The sequence below is a fragment of the Sycon ciliatum genome, chromosome 6 (genome assembly GCF_964019385.1).
Source record: "Sycon ciliatum chromosome 6, ocSycCili1.1, whole genome shotgun sequence".
Lineage (NCBI taxonomy): Eukaryota > Metazoa > Porifera > Calcarea > Leucosolenida > Sycettidae > Sycon > Sycon ciliatum.
The window spans coordinates 10066220-10087454 of record NC_088648.1 but is presented as its reverse complement, the minus strand read 5'-3'; the positions used below and the strand labels follow the sequence as shown (position 1 = coordinate 10087454).

At 47.9% G+C, this 21235-nt stretch overlaps 2 protein-coding genes across 2 annotated transcripts in view; both read right to left on the bottom strand.

The window, feature by feature from the left end:
* LOC135819339 (E3 ubiquitin-protein ligase TRIM45-like) overlaps nucleotides 1–21106 on the bottom strand; it is a 139600-nt gene extending 118494 nt beyond the window's left edge. Inside the window, exon 1 of the mRNA XM_065332529.1 lies at nucleotides 20875–21106. Coding sequence (XP_065188601.1) covers nucleotides 20875–21040 — 166 coding nt within the window. The 5' untranslated portion in view covers nucleotides 21041–21106. The remainder of the gene's footprint in view (nucleotides 1–20874) is intronic.
* Nucleotides 554–8405, bottom strand: LOC135819335 (E3 ubiquitin-protein ligase TRIM45-like). The gene is made up of 2 exons (XM_065332524.1): nucleotides 7635–8405; nucleotides 554–2426 (listed from the first exon to the last, which is right to left on the bottom strand). Exons 1-2 carry the CDS (start codon nucleotides 8035–8037, stop codon nucleotides 967–969), a joined length of 1863 nt encoding a protein of 620 aa, XP_065188596.1. The 5' UTR covers nucleotides 8038–8405; the 3' UTR covers nucleotides 554–966.
* Nucleotides 21107–21235: the final 129 nt, after the last annotated feature.

Here is a 21235-nt window from a genome sequence, read left to right as displayed (position 1 = left end):
GAACAGTGCAGTAGAACTGAACATAACACGAGGCTGCAGAACAGTCCAGTAGAACTGAACATAACAGGAGGCTGCAGAACAGTGCAGTAGAACTGAACATAACACGAGGCTGCAGAACAGTCCAGTAGAACTGAACATAACACGAGGCTGCAGAACAGTCCAGTAGAACTGAACATAACACGAGGCTGCAGAACAGTGCAGTAGAACTGAACATAACACGAGGCTGCAGAACAGTCCAGTAGAACTGAACATAACACGAGGCTGCAGAACAGTCCAGTAGAACTGAACATAACACGAGGCTGCAGAACAGTCCAGTAGAACTGAACATAACAGGAGGCTGCAGAACAGTGCAGTAGAACTGAACATAACACGAGGCTGCAGAACAGTCCAGTAGAACTGAACAGAACACGAGGCTGCAGAACAGTGCTGTAGAACTGAACCTAACGAGGCTGCAGTAGTTAACATTAAAAAAAAGAAAGAAGCTAAAACAACACACTGCCGCCTAACGTTACTACACAAACGCAATGGGTTTCATGCGCACACAACACATTGCTAGGTGGCCACTGAAAACCTCCAGTGTACAATATCCAAATCTTGGGCAAAGCAATGCAAGCAAATGACAGCTGTGCAAGCAAATGGCAGCAGCGCAAACACATGTGGTAGCAGTGCACGTGCTAAAAAGTTGATAAAAGAACAAAACCTGTTTGTCATGGTCCAGGCACCAGAGTACATACAAGAGTAGACAAAGAGCAAGGGCTGGGAATACCAGTTCCACTGCCTGAGAGAGAAGGGAAAATTACGCCATAATAATTCTATAGGTTATAAGTTTATCAGAATTAAGTACATGTACATGTAGGGCTGGTTAAGAGTCACTTTGGATACAAAATGTAATACAAACAAAAGAGTCGGAACTTGTGAGAACTCAAACTAATTCTACATTCTAGGATCGTGCACGATGATACCAGTTCACAAAATAGTAACTTGGTCTCCACTGTAAAACAGGCTGATGTAGAGGTAGAGTTCGCCTGTCACGTTCGTCAGTGTCTCGGTTGCTCCGGTACGCTCATGACGACCGACTAACGTGTGATTGTCACAATCCAACGACATATGAATGATGTCACCGGCTTGCCATGGCTGACCCAGTGCACTGCCTGTCCAGTTACCACAATCGGTGTTGTTGCTGTACCATCCAAACAATGTGGTCTCTCCCGTTTGCCAGTCGTCTAGTCGTGGACGCTGGGCATTACACAAGAAGAACAGGTGGTGAACGTCACCAGCAGTGATGCGATCAAGACGGAGGGATATCTCGTGTTTGCCGCTACTCCATTTCCTCACGCCACATACTGACCTCCAGTTACCGCTAGCAGCAGCTCCACGAGTAACCGTTCGGTTGTTGTTTGACAGTGCAAGATCAGCATGGCATTGGCCGGGATCAAACTGTGGTAGCAGATCCACGATGGTAACCATTGCAGGACTTCCAGCTACATGGTGATCTCCAATCATGGCTGATACCTGCACTGAACCAATCTTTCCGGTCGTCTTGTACGTTGCAATCATGTTAGTGCCTTCATTTGGACTACTGTCGGGCATCAGCACAGGCTGAATGGTGTCGGTGGTGTTGTCCGTAGATGTTACTTCAACGTGAACACCAGACAAATGTGCCTCCGTCACAGCCAGACTATCACCGTGGCCATTCCTTGGCTCAATGATCACGGTAAGGTCGTCTCCCTCCTCAACACGGGCTGCAGTAGTCATGCTACTCTTCTCCGATGACAGCATACCAATGTCACTCACCACACCAGTTCTGGCAATGGCCGCAGTCAGTTCCTCTACGTGGTGTGGTGAAAACAATAGAGTTCCTGGAGCAAACCCCTTCACATCTCTCTCGGACGCAATCACAGCATTCTTCGCTGCTTCCTCCAGCCATCTACTCATCTTCAAGAAATTCACATCCTCATTGCAGTTCTCTGCCAGATGTTGAACTTTCTTGCTATATGAGGCACCAGCAAGTATCTGTCGCTTCTGCTCTTCAAGGGGAAGAAGATGTGACAACTGCAATCGATCCACCTCATCCAGAAGCTCCTGCTGACGGTTTTCAATGGCTTTCTTCAGACCACCAAAAACGTCGTTGATACAGGAGGACACAGTTTCTGTCTCATCACGGAGTCCACTCAGTGCCGCTTCAGACTTCTTGATCGACTCGTCAAAAACACTGCCACTTCCATGTGATGTGCTATTCAGCTTGGCTTTCAAGGACTGGCGAATGCTGGAGGATGCATCAGTGATAGTCTGCACATTGTGAGCAGCATGATCCCCACTGCTTACACATTGCTTACACACTAGCTGCTCACAACTCAAGCAATACGAACACTGTACAAACGAGGGGTGGAATGAGCATTTGTACTGGCTGGCTGATGTTCTATCACCTGTATGTTCCACGGCCTCACTGAGTGGCACAACCTTGTGTTTGTAAGTCCGGCGAGATGCAGGATGTGCTTCGGCATGCATGGCACAGAGACTATCACCACAGTCCATACAAACAGCCACTGCTGCTGTATCCTCAGCACATTCATCACACAGCTTTCTGGACTGTGTGCCAGCAGTAGCCTCATTCCCATCACTGGAAACATCACTATTTGGCAGGTACTGCAGCAAGGGCACACCAGCCAGTGGTGGTGGTGGAGTGGTTGTTCCACATTCAGGACAACCCACAGAGCCCTTGCCACTGATGTGTTTTTCCAAACACTCTACACACAATGCGTGTAGACACTTCAACAGCTTGCCATGCTTACTACTACTTCTACATGATACACACTCTGGTCTGGACATAGCTGATGAAACAGTTAGGCTACCTCCAAGACAAAATTCCCAAATCTAAAACACCGACTGTGCGCCAGAAAGACTTTCTAAAAGAAACAAAAAATCCAAACAGGAAAACCGGGTACAAAATGCATGCAGTGTGTGTCAGAGACATGCCTTGCTTGTCCCACAGACAGCTCAACACCCCGATTTCTGCAGCACAAGGAGCTTTGCCACCGAACTTCTGTCACCAGATAAGCCATCAAGCTTGTCATGTGATGTGACAGGTTAGATGCGCCATACTTGTGAGCATGGGGCATGGCACACTACACACTCCACACACATTGTACTTGTGATCATGGGGCATGGCACACTACACACTCCACACACATTGTACTTGTGATCATGGGGCATGGCACACTACACACTCCACACACATTGTACTTGTGATCATGGGGCATGGCACACTACACACTCTACACACATTGTACTTGTGAGCATGGGGCATGGCACACTACACACTCCACACACATTGTACTTGTGAGCATGGGGCATGGCACACTACACACTCCACACACATTGTACTTGTGATCATGGGGCATGGCACACCACACACTCTACACACATTGTACTTGTGAGCATGGGGCATGGCACACCACACACTCTACACACATTGTACTTGTGAGCATGGGGCATGGCACACCACACACTCTACACACATTGTAGGATGGGTGAATGAGGTTGATCAAATATTACTAGTATACCAGTGTTGTCTCCTTCAATTGGGGTATAGTCTAATGTAATGCATGCATGCATGTATGTGTTGTTGTTAGCATGGTGTCAACACATGCACAGTACCATGCCACACCAATAGCATTAGTCACCAGGTAGCACATTCAACCTTCACAAGGACAGTTAGTCAGGGAACACTGGGCAATGGGGAAAAACTATCAAGCGACCTATCGAGTACTCGATAATAATTTATTTATTTATTTTCAAGACTAAGTACAGTTCATGTAGTGACTGAAATTAAAACGAAAAAAAAGCCCACCACTAGCACCACCAGCACCACCACCACCACCACCACCAGCACCATCACAGCAGTCACAGCAGCAGCAGCAGCAGCAGCACAAGTCACCAACATGCAGTGTCAGCAGTAACAAAACAGGAGATGGAAAAGACAAAACAATCGTCTCCCAGTCTGGAAAGAAGAAAACGGAACTAAACTAGTGACTACAGGTAGTGGTGAGTGTGTGCAGCTCAGACCCTGTAAAACAAGTGGCTGTGCTGCAGATATAGCGTTGCAAAGCAGCCATTCCAAACACCACCGGGCACGATCGGTAATACTATACATCAACATACACCCTGTCCCAATTGGGTTTTCTCCCTGCCCCCCCCCCCCCCCCCCCCCCCGCAGTTGTTGTACATACACGTGTACCTGGCACAACTCTTACAACCGGGTCAGATCCGGCTATATTCGAGTGTGGCTATTGCATGTACATTTTTTTTAAATTCGACGGGTTCGCGTACCGGGCAGGTCAAGAACAAGGAGTCGTGCAACTCCCTGGTCAAGAACCACTTTTCAGCTTCCGTGGGACGCCACCACCCCATGATCAGGCGTCAAATGCGGCTCCTAAACGGTGGGGGAGGATAGATCAGATCCACCAACCATAGGCCAAAATCCCACTTGCCACATCCATGTTTTACTCATGCCAGGCCACGAGCATGTACATTAGGGAGCCATAAATATTTTAGCACTCCATGATGTTATGTATTCCCACCCGGGTCACAATTGATCCGGTGTTCTTTTACCAAACGGGTCCAAGTGCTCCCCAACCGAGTCGCTGACCCAGCTGACCCGGCTCTGGAGCAGACACTGGGACTCACTGATCACAAGGACGTAAAAACTTAGTGGAAATAGTTCAGAACGTGTGCTGGTCCCAAAGCAAGATGCAACGACGCTGACATTATGCATAAGAGAGCAGATCACAGGTACATTACTGTCATAACAGTCTTTGTGCTATACATGCTGAAAAAGCAGAATGCAATTGAAGTAGTACAGTCATGTAGTGACATCATCAGAACACAGTCATCAGAACAGTGCAGTAGAACTGAACATAACACAGTCAGCAGAACAGTGCAGTAGAACTGAACATAACACGAGGCTGCAGAACAGTGAAGTAGAACTGAACATAACACAGTCAGCAGAACAGTGAAGTAGAACTGAACATAACACGAGGCTGCAGAACAGTGAAGTAGAACTGAACATAACACGAGGCTGCAGAACAGTCTAGTAGAACTGAACATAACACAAGGCTGCAGAACAGTCCAGTAGAACTGAACATAACACGAGGCTGCAGAACAGTCCAGTAGAACTGAACATAACACGAGGCTGCAGAACAGTCCAGTAGAACTGAACATAACACGAGGCTGCAGAACAGTGCAGTAGAACTGAACATAACACGAGGCTGCAGAACAGTCCAGTAGAACTGAACATAACACGAGGCTGCAGAACAGTGCAGTAGAACTGAACATAACACGAGGCTGCAGAACAGTCCAGTAAAACTGAACATAACACGAGGCTGCAGAACAGTCTAGTAGAACTGAACATAACACGAGGCTGCAGAACAGTGCAGTAGAACTGAACATAACACGAGGCTGCAGAACAGTGCAGTAGAACTGAACATAACACAGTCAGCAGAACAGTGCAGTAGAACTGAACATAACACGAGGCTGCAGAATAGTCCAGTAGAACTGAACATAACACGAGGCTGCAGAACAGTCCAGTAGAACTGAACATAACACGAGGCTGCAGAATAGTCCAGTAGAACTGAACATAACACGAGGCTGCAGAACAGTGCTGTAGAACTGAACCTAACGAGGCTGCAATAGTTAACATTAAAAAAAAAAAAAGCTAAAACAACACACTGCCGCCTAACGTTACTACACAAACGCAATGGGTTTCATGCGCACACAACACAATGCTAGGTGGCCACTGAAAACCTCCAGTGTACAATATCCAAATCTTGGGCAAAACAGTGCAAGCAAATGACAGCCGTGCAAGCAAATGGCAGCAGCGCAAACACATGTGACAGCAGTGCACGTGGTAAAAAGTTGATAAAAGAACAAAAACCTGTTTGTCATGGTGCAGGCACCAGAGTACATACAAGAGTAGACAAAGAGCAAGGACTGGGAATACCAGTTCCACTACCTGAGACGAAAGGGAGAAATACACCATATCAGGCTATCAGAAACAAGTACATATATTATATGCGTATAGTACAGTTAGGATCCAAACTTAATGCAAACAAGAAAGTCAATAGTAAGAACTTCTGGAAATAAATCTACACTCTAAGATCTTACACGGTGTTTCCAAGTTCACAAAATAGTAACTTGGTCTCCACTGTAAAACAGGCTGATGTAGAGGTAGAGTTCGCCTGTCACGTTCGTCAGTGTCTCGGTTGCTCCGGTACGCTCATGACGACCGACTAACGTGTGATTGTCACAATCCAACGACATGCGAATGACGTCACCGGCTCTCCATGGCTGACCTAGTGCACTGCCAGTAGTAAAGTTATCAGTGGTGGTGTCGCTGAACCATCCAAACGATGTGGCCTTTCCGCTTTGCCAGTCGTCTAATAGTGGACGTTGGGCATTACACAAGAAAAACAGGTGCTGAAGGCCACTAGCACCGATGTGATCAAGACGAAGGGATATCTCGTGTTTGCCTCTACTCCATTTTCTCATGCCACATACTGACCTAAAGATACTGCCGCTGGAAGCAGCTCCACGAGTAGCCGTTCGGTTGTTGTTTGACAGTACAAGATCAGCATGACATTGGCTGGGATCAAACTGAAGAGGATCCAAGATGGTAACCGTTGCAGGACTTCCAGCTACATGGTGATCTCCAATCATGGCTGATACCTGCACTGAACCCTTCTTTCCGGTCGTCTTGTACGTTGCAATCATGTTAGTGCCTTCATTAGGACTACTGTTGGGCATCAGCACAGGCTGAATGGTGTCGGTGGTGTTGTCCGCAGATGTTAGTTCAACGTGAACACCAGACAAATGTGCCTCCGTCACAGCCAGACTATCACCGTGGCCATTCCTTGGCTCAATGATCACGGTAAGGTCCCCTCCCTCCTCAACACTGGCTGCAGTCATGCTACTCTTCTCCGATGACAGCATACCAATGTCACTCACCACACCAGTTCTGGCAATGGCCGCAGTCAGCTCCTCGAAGTGGCATGGCGAAAACAATAGAGTTCCTGGAGCAAACCCCTTCACGTCTCTCTCGGACACACTCACAGCATTCTTCGCTGCTTCCTCCAGCCATCCACTCATCTTCAAGAAATTCACATCCTCATTGCAGTTCTCTGCCAGGTGTTGAATTTTCTTGCTATACGAGGCACCAGCAATTACCTGTCGGTTCTGCTCCTCAAGGGGAAGAAGATGTGACAACTGCAATCGATCTACCTCATCCAGAAGCTCCTGCTGACGGTTTTCAATGGCTTTCTTTAGCCCACCAAAAACGTCGTTGATCCGGGAGGACACCATTTCCCTTTCATCACGGAGTCCACTCAGTGCTGCTTCACACTTCTTGATTGACTCGTCAAAAACACTGCCACTTCCAAGTGATGTGCTAGTCAGCTTGGCTTTCAAGGACTGACGAATGTTAGAAGATGCATCAGTGATAGTCTGCACATTGTGAGCAGCATGATCACCACTGCTAACACATTGCTTACACACAAGCTGCTCACAACTTAAGCAATACGAACACTGTACAGACGAGGCGTGGAATGAGCATTTGTGCTGGCTGGCTGATGTGCTATCACCTGTATGACCCGCAGCCTCACTGAGTGGCACAACCTTGTGTTTGTAAGTGCGGCGAGATGCAGGATGTGCTTCGGCATGCATGGCACAGAGACTCTCACCACAGTCCATACAAACAGCCACTGCTCTAGTATCCAATGCACATTCATCACACAGCTTTCTGGACTGTGTGCCAGCAGTAGCCTCATTCCCATCACTGGAAACTTCACTGTCTGGCAGGTACTGCAGCAAGGGAACACCAGCCAGTGGTGGTGGTGGAGTGGTTGTTCCACATTCAGGACAACCCACAGAGCCCTTGCCACTGATGTAGTTTTCCAAACACTCCACACACAATGCGTGCAGACACTTCAACAGTTTGCCATGCTTACTACTACTTCTGCATGATCCACACTCTGGTCTGGACATGGCTGATGAAACAGTTAGGCTACCTCCAAGACAGAATTCCCAAATCTAAAACACCGACTGTGCGCCAGAAAGAGACTTTCTGAAAGAAACAAAAATCCAAACAAGAAAACCGGGTACAAAATGCATGCAGTGTATGTCAGAGACATGCCTTGCTTGTCCCGGCAGCTCAACACCCCGATTTCTGCTGCACAACGAGCTTTGCCGCCGAACTTCTGTCATCAGATAAGCCATCAAGCTTGTCATGTGATGTGACAGGTTAGTTACGCCATACTTGTGAGCATGGGGCATGGCACACCACACACTCTACACACATTGTACTTGTGAGCATGGGGCATGGCACACCACACACTCTACACACATTGTACTTGTGAGCATGGGCATGGCACACCACACACTCTACACACATTGTACTTGTGAGCATGGGGCATGGCACACCACACACTCTACACCCATTGTACTTGTGAGCATGGGGCATGGCACACCACACACTCTACACACATTGTACTTGTGAGCATGGGGCATGGCACACCACACACTCTACACCCATTGTACTTGTGAGCATGGGGCATGGCACACCACACACTCTACACACATTGTACTTGTGAGCATGGGGCATTGCACACCACACACTCTACACACATTGTACTTGTGAGCATGGGGCATGGCACACCACACACTCTACACCCATTGTAGGATGGGTGAATGAGGTTGATCAAATATTACTAGTATACCAGTGTTGTCTCCTTCAATTGTGGTATAGTCTGATGTAATGTTGTTAGCATGGTGTCAACACATGCACAGTACCATGACACACCAATAGCATTAGTCACCAAGTAGCACATTCAACTTTCACAAGGACAGTTAGTCAGGGAACACTGGGCAATGGGGAAAAACTATCAAGCGACCTATCGAGTACTCGATAGTAATTTATTTATTTATTTTCAAGACTAAGTACAGTTGATGTAGTGACTGAAATTAAAACGAAAGAAAAGCCCACCACTAGCACCACCAGCACCACCAGCCACAGCACCATCACCAGCACCATCACCAGCACCATCACCAGCACCACCACCAGCACCACCACCAGCAGTCACAGCAGTCACAGCAGCAGCAGCACAAGTCACCAACATGCATTGTCAGGGGTAACAAAACAGGAAATGGAAAAGACAAAACAATCGTCTCCCAGTCTGGAAAGAAGAACACGGAACTAAACTAGTGACTACAGGTAGAGGTGAGTGTGTGCAGCTCAGACCCTGTAAAACAAGTGACTGTGCTGCAGATATAGCGTTGCAAAGCAGCCATTCCAAACACCACCGGGCACGATCGGTAATACTATACATCAACATACACCCTGTCCCAATTGGGTTTTCTCCCTGCCCCCCCCCCCCCCCCCGCAGTTGTTGTACATACACGTGTACCTGGCACAACTCTTACAACCGGGTCAGATCCGGCTATATTCGAGTGCGGCTATTGCATGTACATTTTTTTTTAAATTCGACGGGTTCGCGTACCGGGCAGGTCAAGAACAAGGAGTCGTGCAACTCCCTGGTCAAAAACCACTTTTCCGCTTCCGTGGGACGCCACCACCCCATGATCAGGCGTCAGATGCGGCTCCTAAACGGTGGGGGAGGATAGATCAGATTCACCAACCATAGGCCAAAGGCCTAAATCCCATTTGCCACATCCATGTTTTACTCATGCCAGGCCACGAGCATGTACATTAGGGAGCCATAAATATTTTAGCACTCCATGATGTTATGTATTCCCACCCGGGTCACAATTGATCCGGTGTTCTTTTACCAAACGGGTCCAAGTGCTCCCCAACCGAGTCGCTGACCCAGCTGACCCGGCACTGGAGCAGACACTGGGACTCACTGTACGTTAAAAGTGACAGAAGCACTCACTGATCACAAGGACGTAAAAACTTAGTGGAAATAGTTCATAACGTGTGCTGGTCCCAAAGCAGGATGCAACGACGCTGACATTATGCTGGTCCCAAAGCAGGATGCACCGACGCTGACATTATGCATAAGAGAGCAGATCACAGGTACATTACTGTCATACCAGTCGTTGTGCGATACATGCTGAAAAAGCAGAATGCAATTGAAGTAGTACAATCATGCAGTGACATCATCAGAACACAGTCAGCAGAACAGTGCAGTAGAACTGAACATAACAGGAGGCTGCAGAACAGTGAAGTAGAACTGAACATAACACGAGGCTGCAGAGCAGTGCAGTAGAACTGAACATAACACGAGGCTGCAGAACAGTGCAGTAGAACTGAACATAACAGGAGGCTGCAGAACAGTGAAGTAGAACTGAACATAACACGAGGCTGCAGAGCAGTGCAGTAGAACTGAACATAACACGAGGCTGCAGAACAGTCCAGTAGAACTGAACATAACACAAGGCTGCAGAACAGTCCAGTAGAACTGAACCTAATACGAGGCTGCAGAACCGTCCAGTAGAACTGAACATAACACGAGGCTGCAGAACAGTCCAGTAGAACTGAACAGAACACGAGGCTGCAGAACAGTGCTGTAGAACTGAACCTAACGAGGCTGCAGTAGTTAACATTAAAAAAAAAAAAGCTAAAACAACACACTGCCGCCTAACGTTACTACACAAACGCAATGGGCTTCATGCGCACACAACACATTGCTAGGTGGCTGCTGAAAACCTCCAGTGTACAATATCCAAATCTTGGGCAAAGCAATGCAAGCAAATGACAGCCGTGCAAGCAAACGGCAGCAGCGCATACACATGTGGCAGCAGTGCACGTGCTAAAAAGTTGATAAATGAACAAATCCTGGTTGTCATGGCCCATGCACCAGAGTGCATACAAGAGTAGACAAAGAGCAAGGACTGGGAATACAAGTTCCAGTGCCTAAGACGAAAGGGAGAAATACACCATATCAGGCTATCAGAAACAAGTACATATACTATATGCGTATAGTACAGTTAGGATCCAAACTTAATGCAAACAAGAGAGTCAATAGTAAGAACTTCTGGAAATAAATCTACACTCTAAGGTCTTACACGGTGGTTCCAAGTTCAAAAAATAGTAACTTGGTCTCCACTGTAAAACAGGCTGATGTAGAGGTAGAGTTCCCCTGTCACGTTCGTCAGTGTCTCGGTTGCTCCGGTACGCGCATGACGACCGACTAACGTGTGATTGTCACAATCCAACGACATATGAATGACGTCACCGGCTTCCCATGGCTGACCTAGTGCACTGCCAGTCCAGTTATCAGTGGGGGTGTTGCTGAACCATCCAAACGATGTGGCCTTTCCCCCTTGCCAGTCGTCTAATAGTGGACGTTGGGCATTACACAAGAAAAACAGGTGCTGAAGGCCATTAGCATGGATGCGATCAAGACGAAGGTATATCTCGTGTTTGCCTCTACTCCATTTTCTCATGCCACAAACTGACCTAAAGATACTGCCGCTGGAAGCAGCTCCACGAGTAACCGTTCGGTTGTTGTTTGACAGTACAAGATCAGCATGACATTGGCTGGGATCAAACTGAAGTAGATCCAAGATGGTAACCGTTGCAGGACTTCCAGCTACATGGTGATCTCCAATCATGGCTGATACCTGCACTGAACCCTTCTTTCCGGTCGTCTTGTACGTTGCAATCATGTTAGTGCCTTCATTAGGACTACTGTCGGGCATCAGCACAGGATGAATGGTGTCGGTGGTGTTGTCCGCAGATGTTACGTCAACGCGAACACCAGACAAATGTGCCTCCGTCACAGCCAGACTATCACCGTGGGAATTCCTTGGCTCAATGATCACGGTAAGGTCGACTCCCTCCTCAACACTGGCTGCAGTAGTCATGCTACTCTTCTCCGATGACAGCACACCAATGTCACTCACCACACCAGTTCTGGCAATGGCCGCAGTCAGCTCCTCGACGTGGTATGGCGAAAACAATAGAGTTCCCGGAGCAAAACCCTTCACATCTCTCTCGGACGCACTCACAGCATTCTTCGCTGCTTCCTCCAGCCATCTACTCATCTTCAAGAAATTCACATCCTCAGTGCAGTTCTCTGCCAGATGTTGAACTTTCTTGCTATACGAGGCACCAGCAAGTACCTGCCGCTTCTGCTCTTCAAGGGGAAGAAGATGTGACAACTGCAATCGATCTACCTCATCCAGAAGCTCCTGCTGACGGTTTTCAAGGGCTTTCTTCAGCCCACCAAAAACGTCGTTGATCCTGGAGGACACCGTTTCTGTTTCATCACGGAGTCCACTCAGTGCTGCTTCAGAATTCTTGATTGACTCGTCAAAAACACCGCCACTTCCAAGTGATGTGCTGGTCAGCTTGGCTTTCAGGGACTGACGAATGCCAGAAGATGCATCAGTGATAGTCTGCACATTGTGAGCAGCATGATCACCACTGCTTACACATTGCTTACACACTAGCTGCTCACAACTCAAGCAATACGAACACTGTACAAACGAGGGGTGGAGTGTGCATTTGTGCTGGCTGGCTGATGTTCTATCACCTGTATGACCCGCAGCCTCACTGAGTGGCACAACCTTGTGTTTGTAAGTCCGGCGGAAAGTTGGGTGAACCTCGGCATGCATGGAACAGAAACTGTCCCTGCAATCCATACAAACAGCCACTGCTCCAGTATCCTCAGCACATTCATCACACAGCTTTCTGGACTGTGTGCCAGCAGTAGCCTCATTCCCATCACTAGACACATCACTATTTGGAAGGTACGGGAACACCTCCCTGTGGTGGTGGAGTGGTTGTTACACATTCAGGACATCCCACAGAGGCCTTGCTACTGATGTATTTTTCCAAACACTCCACACACAATGAGTGTAGACACTTCAGCAGCTTGCCATGCTTACTACTACTTCTACAAGATACACACTCTGGTCTGGACATGGCTGATGAAACAGTTAGGCTGCCTCCAAGACAAAGTTCCCAAATCTCAAACACCGACTGTGCGCCAGAACGACTTTCTGAAAGAAACAAAAATCCGAACAGGAAAACCAGGTACAAAATGCATGCAGTGTTTGTCAGAGACATGCCTTGCTTGTCCCACAGACAGCTCAATACCCCGATTTGCTTTGCCGCCCACTTCTGTCATCAGATAAGCCATCGATCTCATGTGATGTGACAGGTTAGTTACGCCATACTTGTGAGCATGGGGCATGGCACACCACACACTCTACACACATTGTACTTGTGAGCATGGGACATGGCACACCACACACTCTACACACATTGTACTTGTGAGCATGGGGCATGACACACCACACACTCTACACACATTGTACTTGTGAGCATGGGGCATGGCACACCACACACTCTGACTCTCCACACATTGTACTTGTGAGCATGGGGCATGGCACACCACACACTCTACACCCATTGTAGGATGGGTGAATGAGGTTGATCAAATATTACTAGTATACCAGTGTTGTCTCCTTCAATTGGGGTAGGGACTTCAATTGAAAAATCAAATTCGCGAGTTTTGCATAAAACGCTAGTTTTTCTAAACCGGGAAGAATCGAGAAACAACCTGTGAAAATTTGAACCCAAAATTCCAAGGCAATCTAGAGTTATAGTCGATTGAAGATCGGAAAACGGGGGAGAAAGTAGTCACAGAAGTAAATGCAAGTATGTATGGGAGCCGTGTGGTTTCCGTCCAGCACTGCACTATCTGGTGCATACATGGCGACACAGGATGTGTGCATGCATGCAGTGTGCACGAATGCCGTGCGCGCCGACTTGCACAAGTCACACGTTTTCACCGTCACTGCTTTTACCAGTGTGCGCGCAGTTCACTCGATTTTTTCGTCTACCACCAGGAAATCGCCGTGGGCTGGTTTCTGTGATCATTTTCCTTCTACGGCGATAAAGCGCGAGCCTCAATGTTGTAGAATCCTCTTGGTTTAGGCTAATTCGAGGCCGCTGAACACGAAAATCGGGTGTTCCTCGCGAAGCCGAGTACGGATCTGGTCGAAATTAGTACTTCGAAGTGCACCCGCGCCAAGCGCGGAGGCATTATTTTTGGAAGCATGGCATGTGTGGCACCATTGGGAAGGTAATGACCTCGGCTACCTAAAAATAGCATCGACAAGGCCGAAAAGGCCGCGGGAGAAGATACTCGGGCCGCGAACTGCATCTCGAACTGCAGCCACGAGGCGCCCATTCACTTTGTACAGGCGAGCTGTGACTGCACTTTTCGCTTTTCAGTGACCGGAACTGAACTCCCTAATTGGGGTATAGTCTGATGTAATGTTGTTAGCATGGTGTCAACACATGCACAGTACCATGACATACCAATAGCATTAGTCACCACGTGGCACATTCAACTTTCACAAGGACAGTTAGTCAGGGAACACTGGGCAATGGGGAAAAAATATCAAGCGACCTATCGAGTACTCGATAATAATGTTGTAGTTGCAAGTCTAACATTATTTTTTTTGATGGGGGATAGTGTTGTACATGTGGCTGCGCTTGTGTCTCTTCGTTGTACATGCGGTTGCACGTGTAGCTCTTTGTCGTACATGTGGCTGCTTTTGTGTCTCTTTGTTGTACAGTCATGCTGCTGAGTCGTGGTACATGCTGCTGCGCTGCTTTTGACTCCTGGGTTGCATGGTACATGCGGCTGCACCGTCTTCTGTCCCCGTTGGTACACACTTGCTTGTCTTGTCCCCGTTGTACGCCTTCACTATAATAATATTCTGTTGTCTCGTCTTGTCTCCGTGTCAGTCGTCCGTCGTTCGTTGTCAGTGTTAGTTGTCGGATAACCATGAGTTCTCCATCGCCTACTGAAGCAAAGTAGAAGAAAAAACTCTCTAACAATTTGTACTGGCTCTTTGTTGTGTGGCGTGGCGAGGAGCCTAGAGCAGTTCGTTCACGGTTCTCAAACCCGTGACGACATTTGGCGCCCAACAAATCGTATCCACGACCCTGAGTTCGTCTCCATATCAGCTGTGTTTTCGTCTCCTCTTCGTGTTCTCGCCATGGCCCAGCTACTTGAGTCTCACGAACGTCCAAGCCTCTCATGAGAGCGCCTACTCTGGTGAGAATGCCTTTGTAATTGTCTGCTCTGCGTACTGTGTGGCCGTAACTAACTTGTATTCGATTTCGAATTTTTCAAATTGTTTTGCGTCGGGTGACTCGGGTCCCGGCAGGAAGTCCGTGGAACCTTGTTCTCTTGTGCTCGAGTGCGTAGTGTAGTCTAGCTGCTCGTTGTAAGTTCGCCCCGTTGTGTTCGTTGTTCCTGTGTCGCTCTGACTACCCTGTACTGTACGGTTGTGTGTATGAAAATTTCAAACTTCTGTTCCTGTGCTTCGCGTTCGAATCTGGAACTTGTTTTTGCTTGCTCGTCGTGCATTCAGCATGGGTAGCTTTGATATCGTCTTGTGTTGTGCACTTGTGCTTGTCACGGAGACCGAGTTGCCGTCGGACTGCTCCGATATTGTGACTGTGTCGCGTGATTTGTTTAGATGTCCGCCTGAACATTCTCGAGGTGCTGCCTCGTATGTAGTCGATCCATATTGTTTTGTTTCGTGTTTCTACCGTTTTACTAGTACCAAGAGTAGATAAACAAGAGTGTGCAACTCCGGATGGATTGGCCCACGGCGGAATTTTTTGTTGACGTAATCTTTTCGACGACGCACGCGCTGCGAGCCTTTTGGAGAGTTTTCCCTCGTGCACTTGGCTGGGCTTTACACTACAAGGTCGGTGCCCAGCACGTGCTCTCACACTGCTCTGCGGCAAAGCCGCGTTTCTCTGAAAAAAGGTGACGTAAACAAAAAATTCCGCCGTGGGCGCGGGGTATCTGCAGATTGTGCAGGAGAGATCCGGAGTTGCACACTCTTGTTTATCTACTCTTGCTAGTACTAGTAGTAGTTTCTCCATGTTCCGTGCAGAGCGTTGTCAGGCTCGGTCATGCACTGTGCACCAGGTGCACCCAGTCGGAAAGCTGGTGGCTTCCGGTTTGGTGGGAGGTGTGAACTTCGTGTAGGATTCTCGTTTCGGATCCAGGTTGAATTTTTTTGTGAGCGTATGGTTTTGTTATAATTGTGTTTCGGCATGTGGGTCTCTCTAGTTCGTTTGGGTGGGCGTCTGATCATGGTGAGCCACGGTCTGCCTGGTGGTCTGCAGGGATCCTGTGTTTTGTTGTATCGGTTTGCCTTGCGGGTGTTATGGTTTCCGCGTGTTGCTGGTTGGCCCTTGCGTGCCCCAGTCGGTCCCTGACAGTTTTTGTCTCGGTTTTTTGGTTTTGCGAAGCGGATGTAGTTCCGTGTTTTTCAGGTTCAATCCCTGTGGTTTTTTCAGGTTCAATCCCTGTGGTTTTTTCAGGTTCAATCCCTGTGGTTTTTTCAGGTTCAATCCCTGTGGTTTTTTTCAGGTTAGAGACCTGTGGGTTTTCAGGGTAGCGCCCTGTGGTTTTTCTTCTTTATCTTTTGCGTATTGGTAACCGATTTGTTTGTGTGTCCTCAATGGTGTCCTCACTGATTAATTGCTCCTGTTTCAGTCGACATGTTCTTCCTGGCTGTTCTTCCCTTCCTTCGTGTGCTTTTCTGATTTTCGGCGATGGCTGAGATGTTTGCGTCAGTCCGTGTTTCTTTCTGTGTGTGCCTTTCTGTCTCTGTGAGCTTTCGTAGCCCCATCGGCTGCGTGATGGTTTGCTGCGTGATGGTTTTCCGGACAACTCCTGTGGTTCCAGATGCCTGGTCACCCGGTTCAGCTGCCGCGGTCTTCGCAGTGCCATCAGTTTGCCTTGGCTTCGTACCAGGGCAACGTGGTTACTTCCTGGCGGCCCACGCCTGAAAGTATGGCGGTTCCCTCTATGGGTGGGCCCGGTCTGTTTTCTTTTCACACATTTGTGCCTTGGCTTTTCCCCGTTGTCCGGAGTTACGTCTCTTACTGTTTTGGCCCTGCATGTTTTGTTTCTATTCTCCTCTGTATTGTGTTCACATTTGATTTCTTTTTCTCCTGTCTTTCTTCTAATTTTGTTTTGATTGCTTCCATCCACAGGAGTGGATGTCTTTTTTTTGATGGGGGATAGTGTTGTACATGTGGCTGCGCTTGTGTCTCTTCGTTGTACATGCGGTTGCACGTGTAGCTCTTTGTCGTACATGTGGCTGCTTTTGTGTCTCTTTGTTGTACATGCTGCTGAGTCGTGGTACATGCTGCTGCGCTGTTTTTGACTCCTGGGTACATGCGGCTGCACCGTCTTCTGTCCCCGTTGGTACACACTTGCTTGTCTTGTCCCCGTTGTACGCCTTCACTATAATAATATTCTGTTGTCTCGTCTTGTCTCCGTGTCAGTCGTCCGTCGTTCGTTGTCAGTGTTAGTTGTCGGATAACCATGAGTTCTCCATCGCCCACTGAAGCAAAGTAGAAGAAAAAACTCTCTAACAATTTGTACTGGCTCTTTGTTGTGTGGCGTGGCGAGGAGCCTAGAGCAGTTCGTTCACGGTTCTCAAACCCGTGACGACAATAATTTATTTATTTATTTTCAAGACTAAGTACAGTTGATGTAGTGACTGAAATTAAAACGAAAGAAAAGCCCACCACTAGCACCACCAGCACCATCACAGCAGTCACAGCAGCAGCAGCAGCACAAGTCACCCACCCGCAGTGTCAGCGGTAACAAAACAGGTAACAAAACAGGAGATGGAAAAGACAAAACAATAGTCTCCCAGTCTGGAAAGAAGAAAACGGAACTAAACTAGTGACTATAGGTAGTGGTGAGTGTGTGCAGCTCAGACCCTGTAAAACAAGTGACTGTGCTGCAGATATAGCATTGCAGAGCAGCCATTCCAAACACCACCGGGCACGATCGGTAATACTATACATCAACATACACCCTGTCCCAATTGGGTTTTCTCCCAATCATGTAGTGACATCATCATAACACAGTCAGCAGAACAATGCAGTAGAACTGAACATAACACGAGGCTGCAGAACAGTGCAGTAGAACTGAACATAACACGAGGCTGCAGAACAGTGCAGTAGAACTGAACATAACACGAGGCTGCAGAACAGTGCAGTAGAACTGAACATAACACGAGGCTGCAGAACAGTGCAGTGGAACTGAACATAACACGAGGCTGCAGAACAGTGCAGTAGAACTGAACATTACACGAGGCTGCAGAACAGTGCAGTAGAACTGAACATAACACGAGGCTGCAGAACAGTGCAGTAGAACTGAACATAACACGAGGCTGCAGAACAGTGCTGTAGAACTGAACATAACACGAGGCTGCAGAACAGTGCAGTAGAACTGAACATAACACAGTCATCAGAACAGTGCAGTAGAACTGAACATAACACGAGGCTGCAGAACAGTGCAGTAGAACTGAACATAACACAGTCATCAGAACAGTGCAGTAGAACTGAACATAACACGAGGCTGCAGAACAGTGAAGTAGAACTGAACATAACACAGTCATCAGAACAGTGCAGTAGAACTGAACATAACACGAGGCTGCAGAACGGTGCAGAAGAACTGAACATAACACGAGGCTGCAGAACAGTGCTGTAGAATCGAACATAACACGAGGCTGCAGAACAGTCCAGTAGAACTGAACATAACACAGTCAGCAGAACGGTGCAGTAGAACTGAACCTAACGAGGCTGCAGTAGTCAACATAAAAAAAATAAAAGCTAAAACAACACACTGCCGTCTAACGTTACTACACAAACGCAATGGGTTTCAAGCGCACACAACGCATTGCTAGGTGGCCACTGAAAACCTCCAGTGTACAATATCCAAATCTTGGGCAAAGCAATGCAAGCAAATGACAGCCGTGCAAGCAAATGGCAGCAGCACAAATACAGGTGACAGCAGTGCACGTGCTAAAAAGTCGATAAAAGAACAAAAACCTGTTTGTCATGGTGCAGGCACCAGAGTACACACAACAGGAGACAAAGAACAAGGACTGGGAATACCAGTTCCACTACCTGAGAGAAAAGGGAAAATTACGCCATATTAATTCTATAGGTTATAAGTTTATCAAAATCAAGTACATGTACATGTAGGGCTGGTTAAGAGTCACTTTGGATACCAAATGTAATACAAACAAAAGAGACAACATTTGTAAGAACTCCTCAAATCGATTCTACACTCTAGGATCGTGCACGATGATTCCAAGTTCACAAAATAGTAACTTGGTCTCCACTGCGAGACATGCTGATGTAGAGGTAGAGTTCCCCTGTCACGTTGGTCAGTGTCTCGGTTGCTCCGGTCCGCTCATGATGCCCGACTAACGTGTGATTGTCACAATCCAATGACATGTGGATGACATCATTAGCTTGCCACGGCTGACCCAGTGCACTGCCTGTCCAGTCACCACTACCGGTGTTGTTGCTGTACCATCCGAATAAGGCAGTCTTTCCATTTCGATAGCCTTCTAGTCGTGGATGATAGGAATTACACAAGAAGAACTTGTGGAAGACGCTACCAGCAGTGATGCGATTAAGACGGAGGGATATCTCGTGTTTGCCGCTACTCCATTTCCTCACACCACATACTGACCTCCAGCTCCCGTTACAAGTAGCTCCACGAGTAACCGTACGGTTGTTGTTTGACAGTACAAGATAAGCATGGCATTGGCTGGGATCAAACTGTGGTAGCGGATCCACGATGGTAACCATTGCAGAACTTCCAGCTACATGGTGATCTCCAATCATGGCTGATACCTGCACTGAACCCTTCTTTCCGGTGGTCTTGTACGTTGCAATCATGTTAGTGCCTTCATTAGGACTACTGTCGGGCATCAGCACAGGCTGAATGGTGTCGGTGTTGTTGTCCGCAGATGTTACTTCAACGTGAACACCACACAAATGTGCCTCCGTCACAGCCAGACTATCACCGTGGCTATTCCTCGGCTCAATGATCACGGTAAGGTCGTCTCCCTCCTCAACACTGGCTGCAGTAGTCATGCTACTCTTCTCCGATGACAGCATACCAATGTCACTCACCACACCAGTTCTGGCAATGGCCGCAGCCAGCTCCTCGACGTGGTATGGCGAAAACAATAGAGTTCCCGGAGCAAACACCGTCACGTCTCTCTCGGACGCACTCACAGCATTCTTCGCTGCTTCCTCCAGCCATCCACTCATCTTCAAGAAATTCACATCCTCATTGCAGTTCTCTGCCAGATGTTGAACTTTCTTGCTATACGAGGCACCAGCAAGTACCTGCCGCTTCTGCTCTTCAAGGGGAAGAAGATGTGACAACTGCAACCGATCCACCTCATCCAGAAGCTCCTGCTGACGGTTTTCAAGGGCTTTCTTCAGACCACCAAAAACGTCGTTGATCCGGGAGGACACCGTTTCTGTTTCATCACGGAGTCCACTCAGTGCTGCTTCAGACTTCTTGATTGACTCGTCAAAAACACTGCCACTTCCAAGCGATGTGCTGGTCAGCTTGGCTTTCAAGGACTGACGAATGCTAGACGATGCATCAGTGATAGTCTGCACATTGTGAGCAGCATGATCACCACTGCTTACACATGGCTTACACACTAGCTGCTCACAACTCAAGCAATACGAACACTGTACAAACGAGGGGTGGAGTGTGCATTTGTGCTGGCTGGCTGATGTTCTATCACCTGTATGACCCGCAGCCTCACTGAGTGGCACAACCTTGTGTTTGTAAGTCCGGCGGAAAGTTGGGTGAACCTCGGCATGCATGGCACAGAAACTGTCACTGCAATCCATACAAACAGCCACTGCTCCAGTATCCTCAGCACATTCATCACACAACTTTCTGGACTGTGTGCCAGCAGTAGCCTCATTCCCATTACTAGACACATCACTATTTGGTAGGTACTTCAGCAAGGGCACACCAGCCAGTGGTGGTGGTGGAGTAACTGTTCCACATTCAGGACATCCCACAGAGGCCTTGCTACTGATGTATTTTTCCAAACACTCCACACACAATGAGTGTAGACACTTCAGCAGCTTGCCATGCTTACTACTACTTCTGCATGATACACACTCTGGTCTGGACATGGCTGATGAAACAGTTGGGCTGCCTCCAAGACAAAGTTCCCAAATCTAAAACACCGACTGTGCGCCAGAAAGAGACTTTCTGAAAAAAACAAAAATCCGAACAGGAAAACCAGGTACAAAATGCATGCAGTGTGTGTCAGAGACATGCCTTGCTTGTCCCACAGACAGCTTAACACCCCGATTGCAGCACACCGA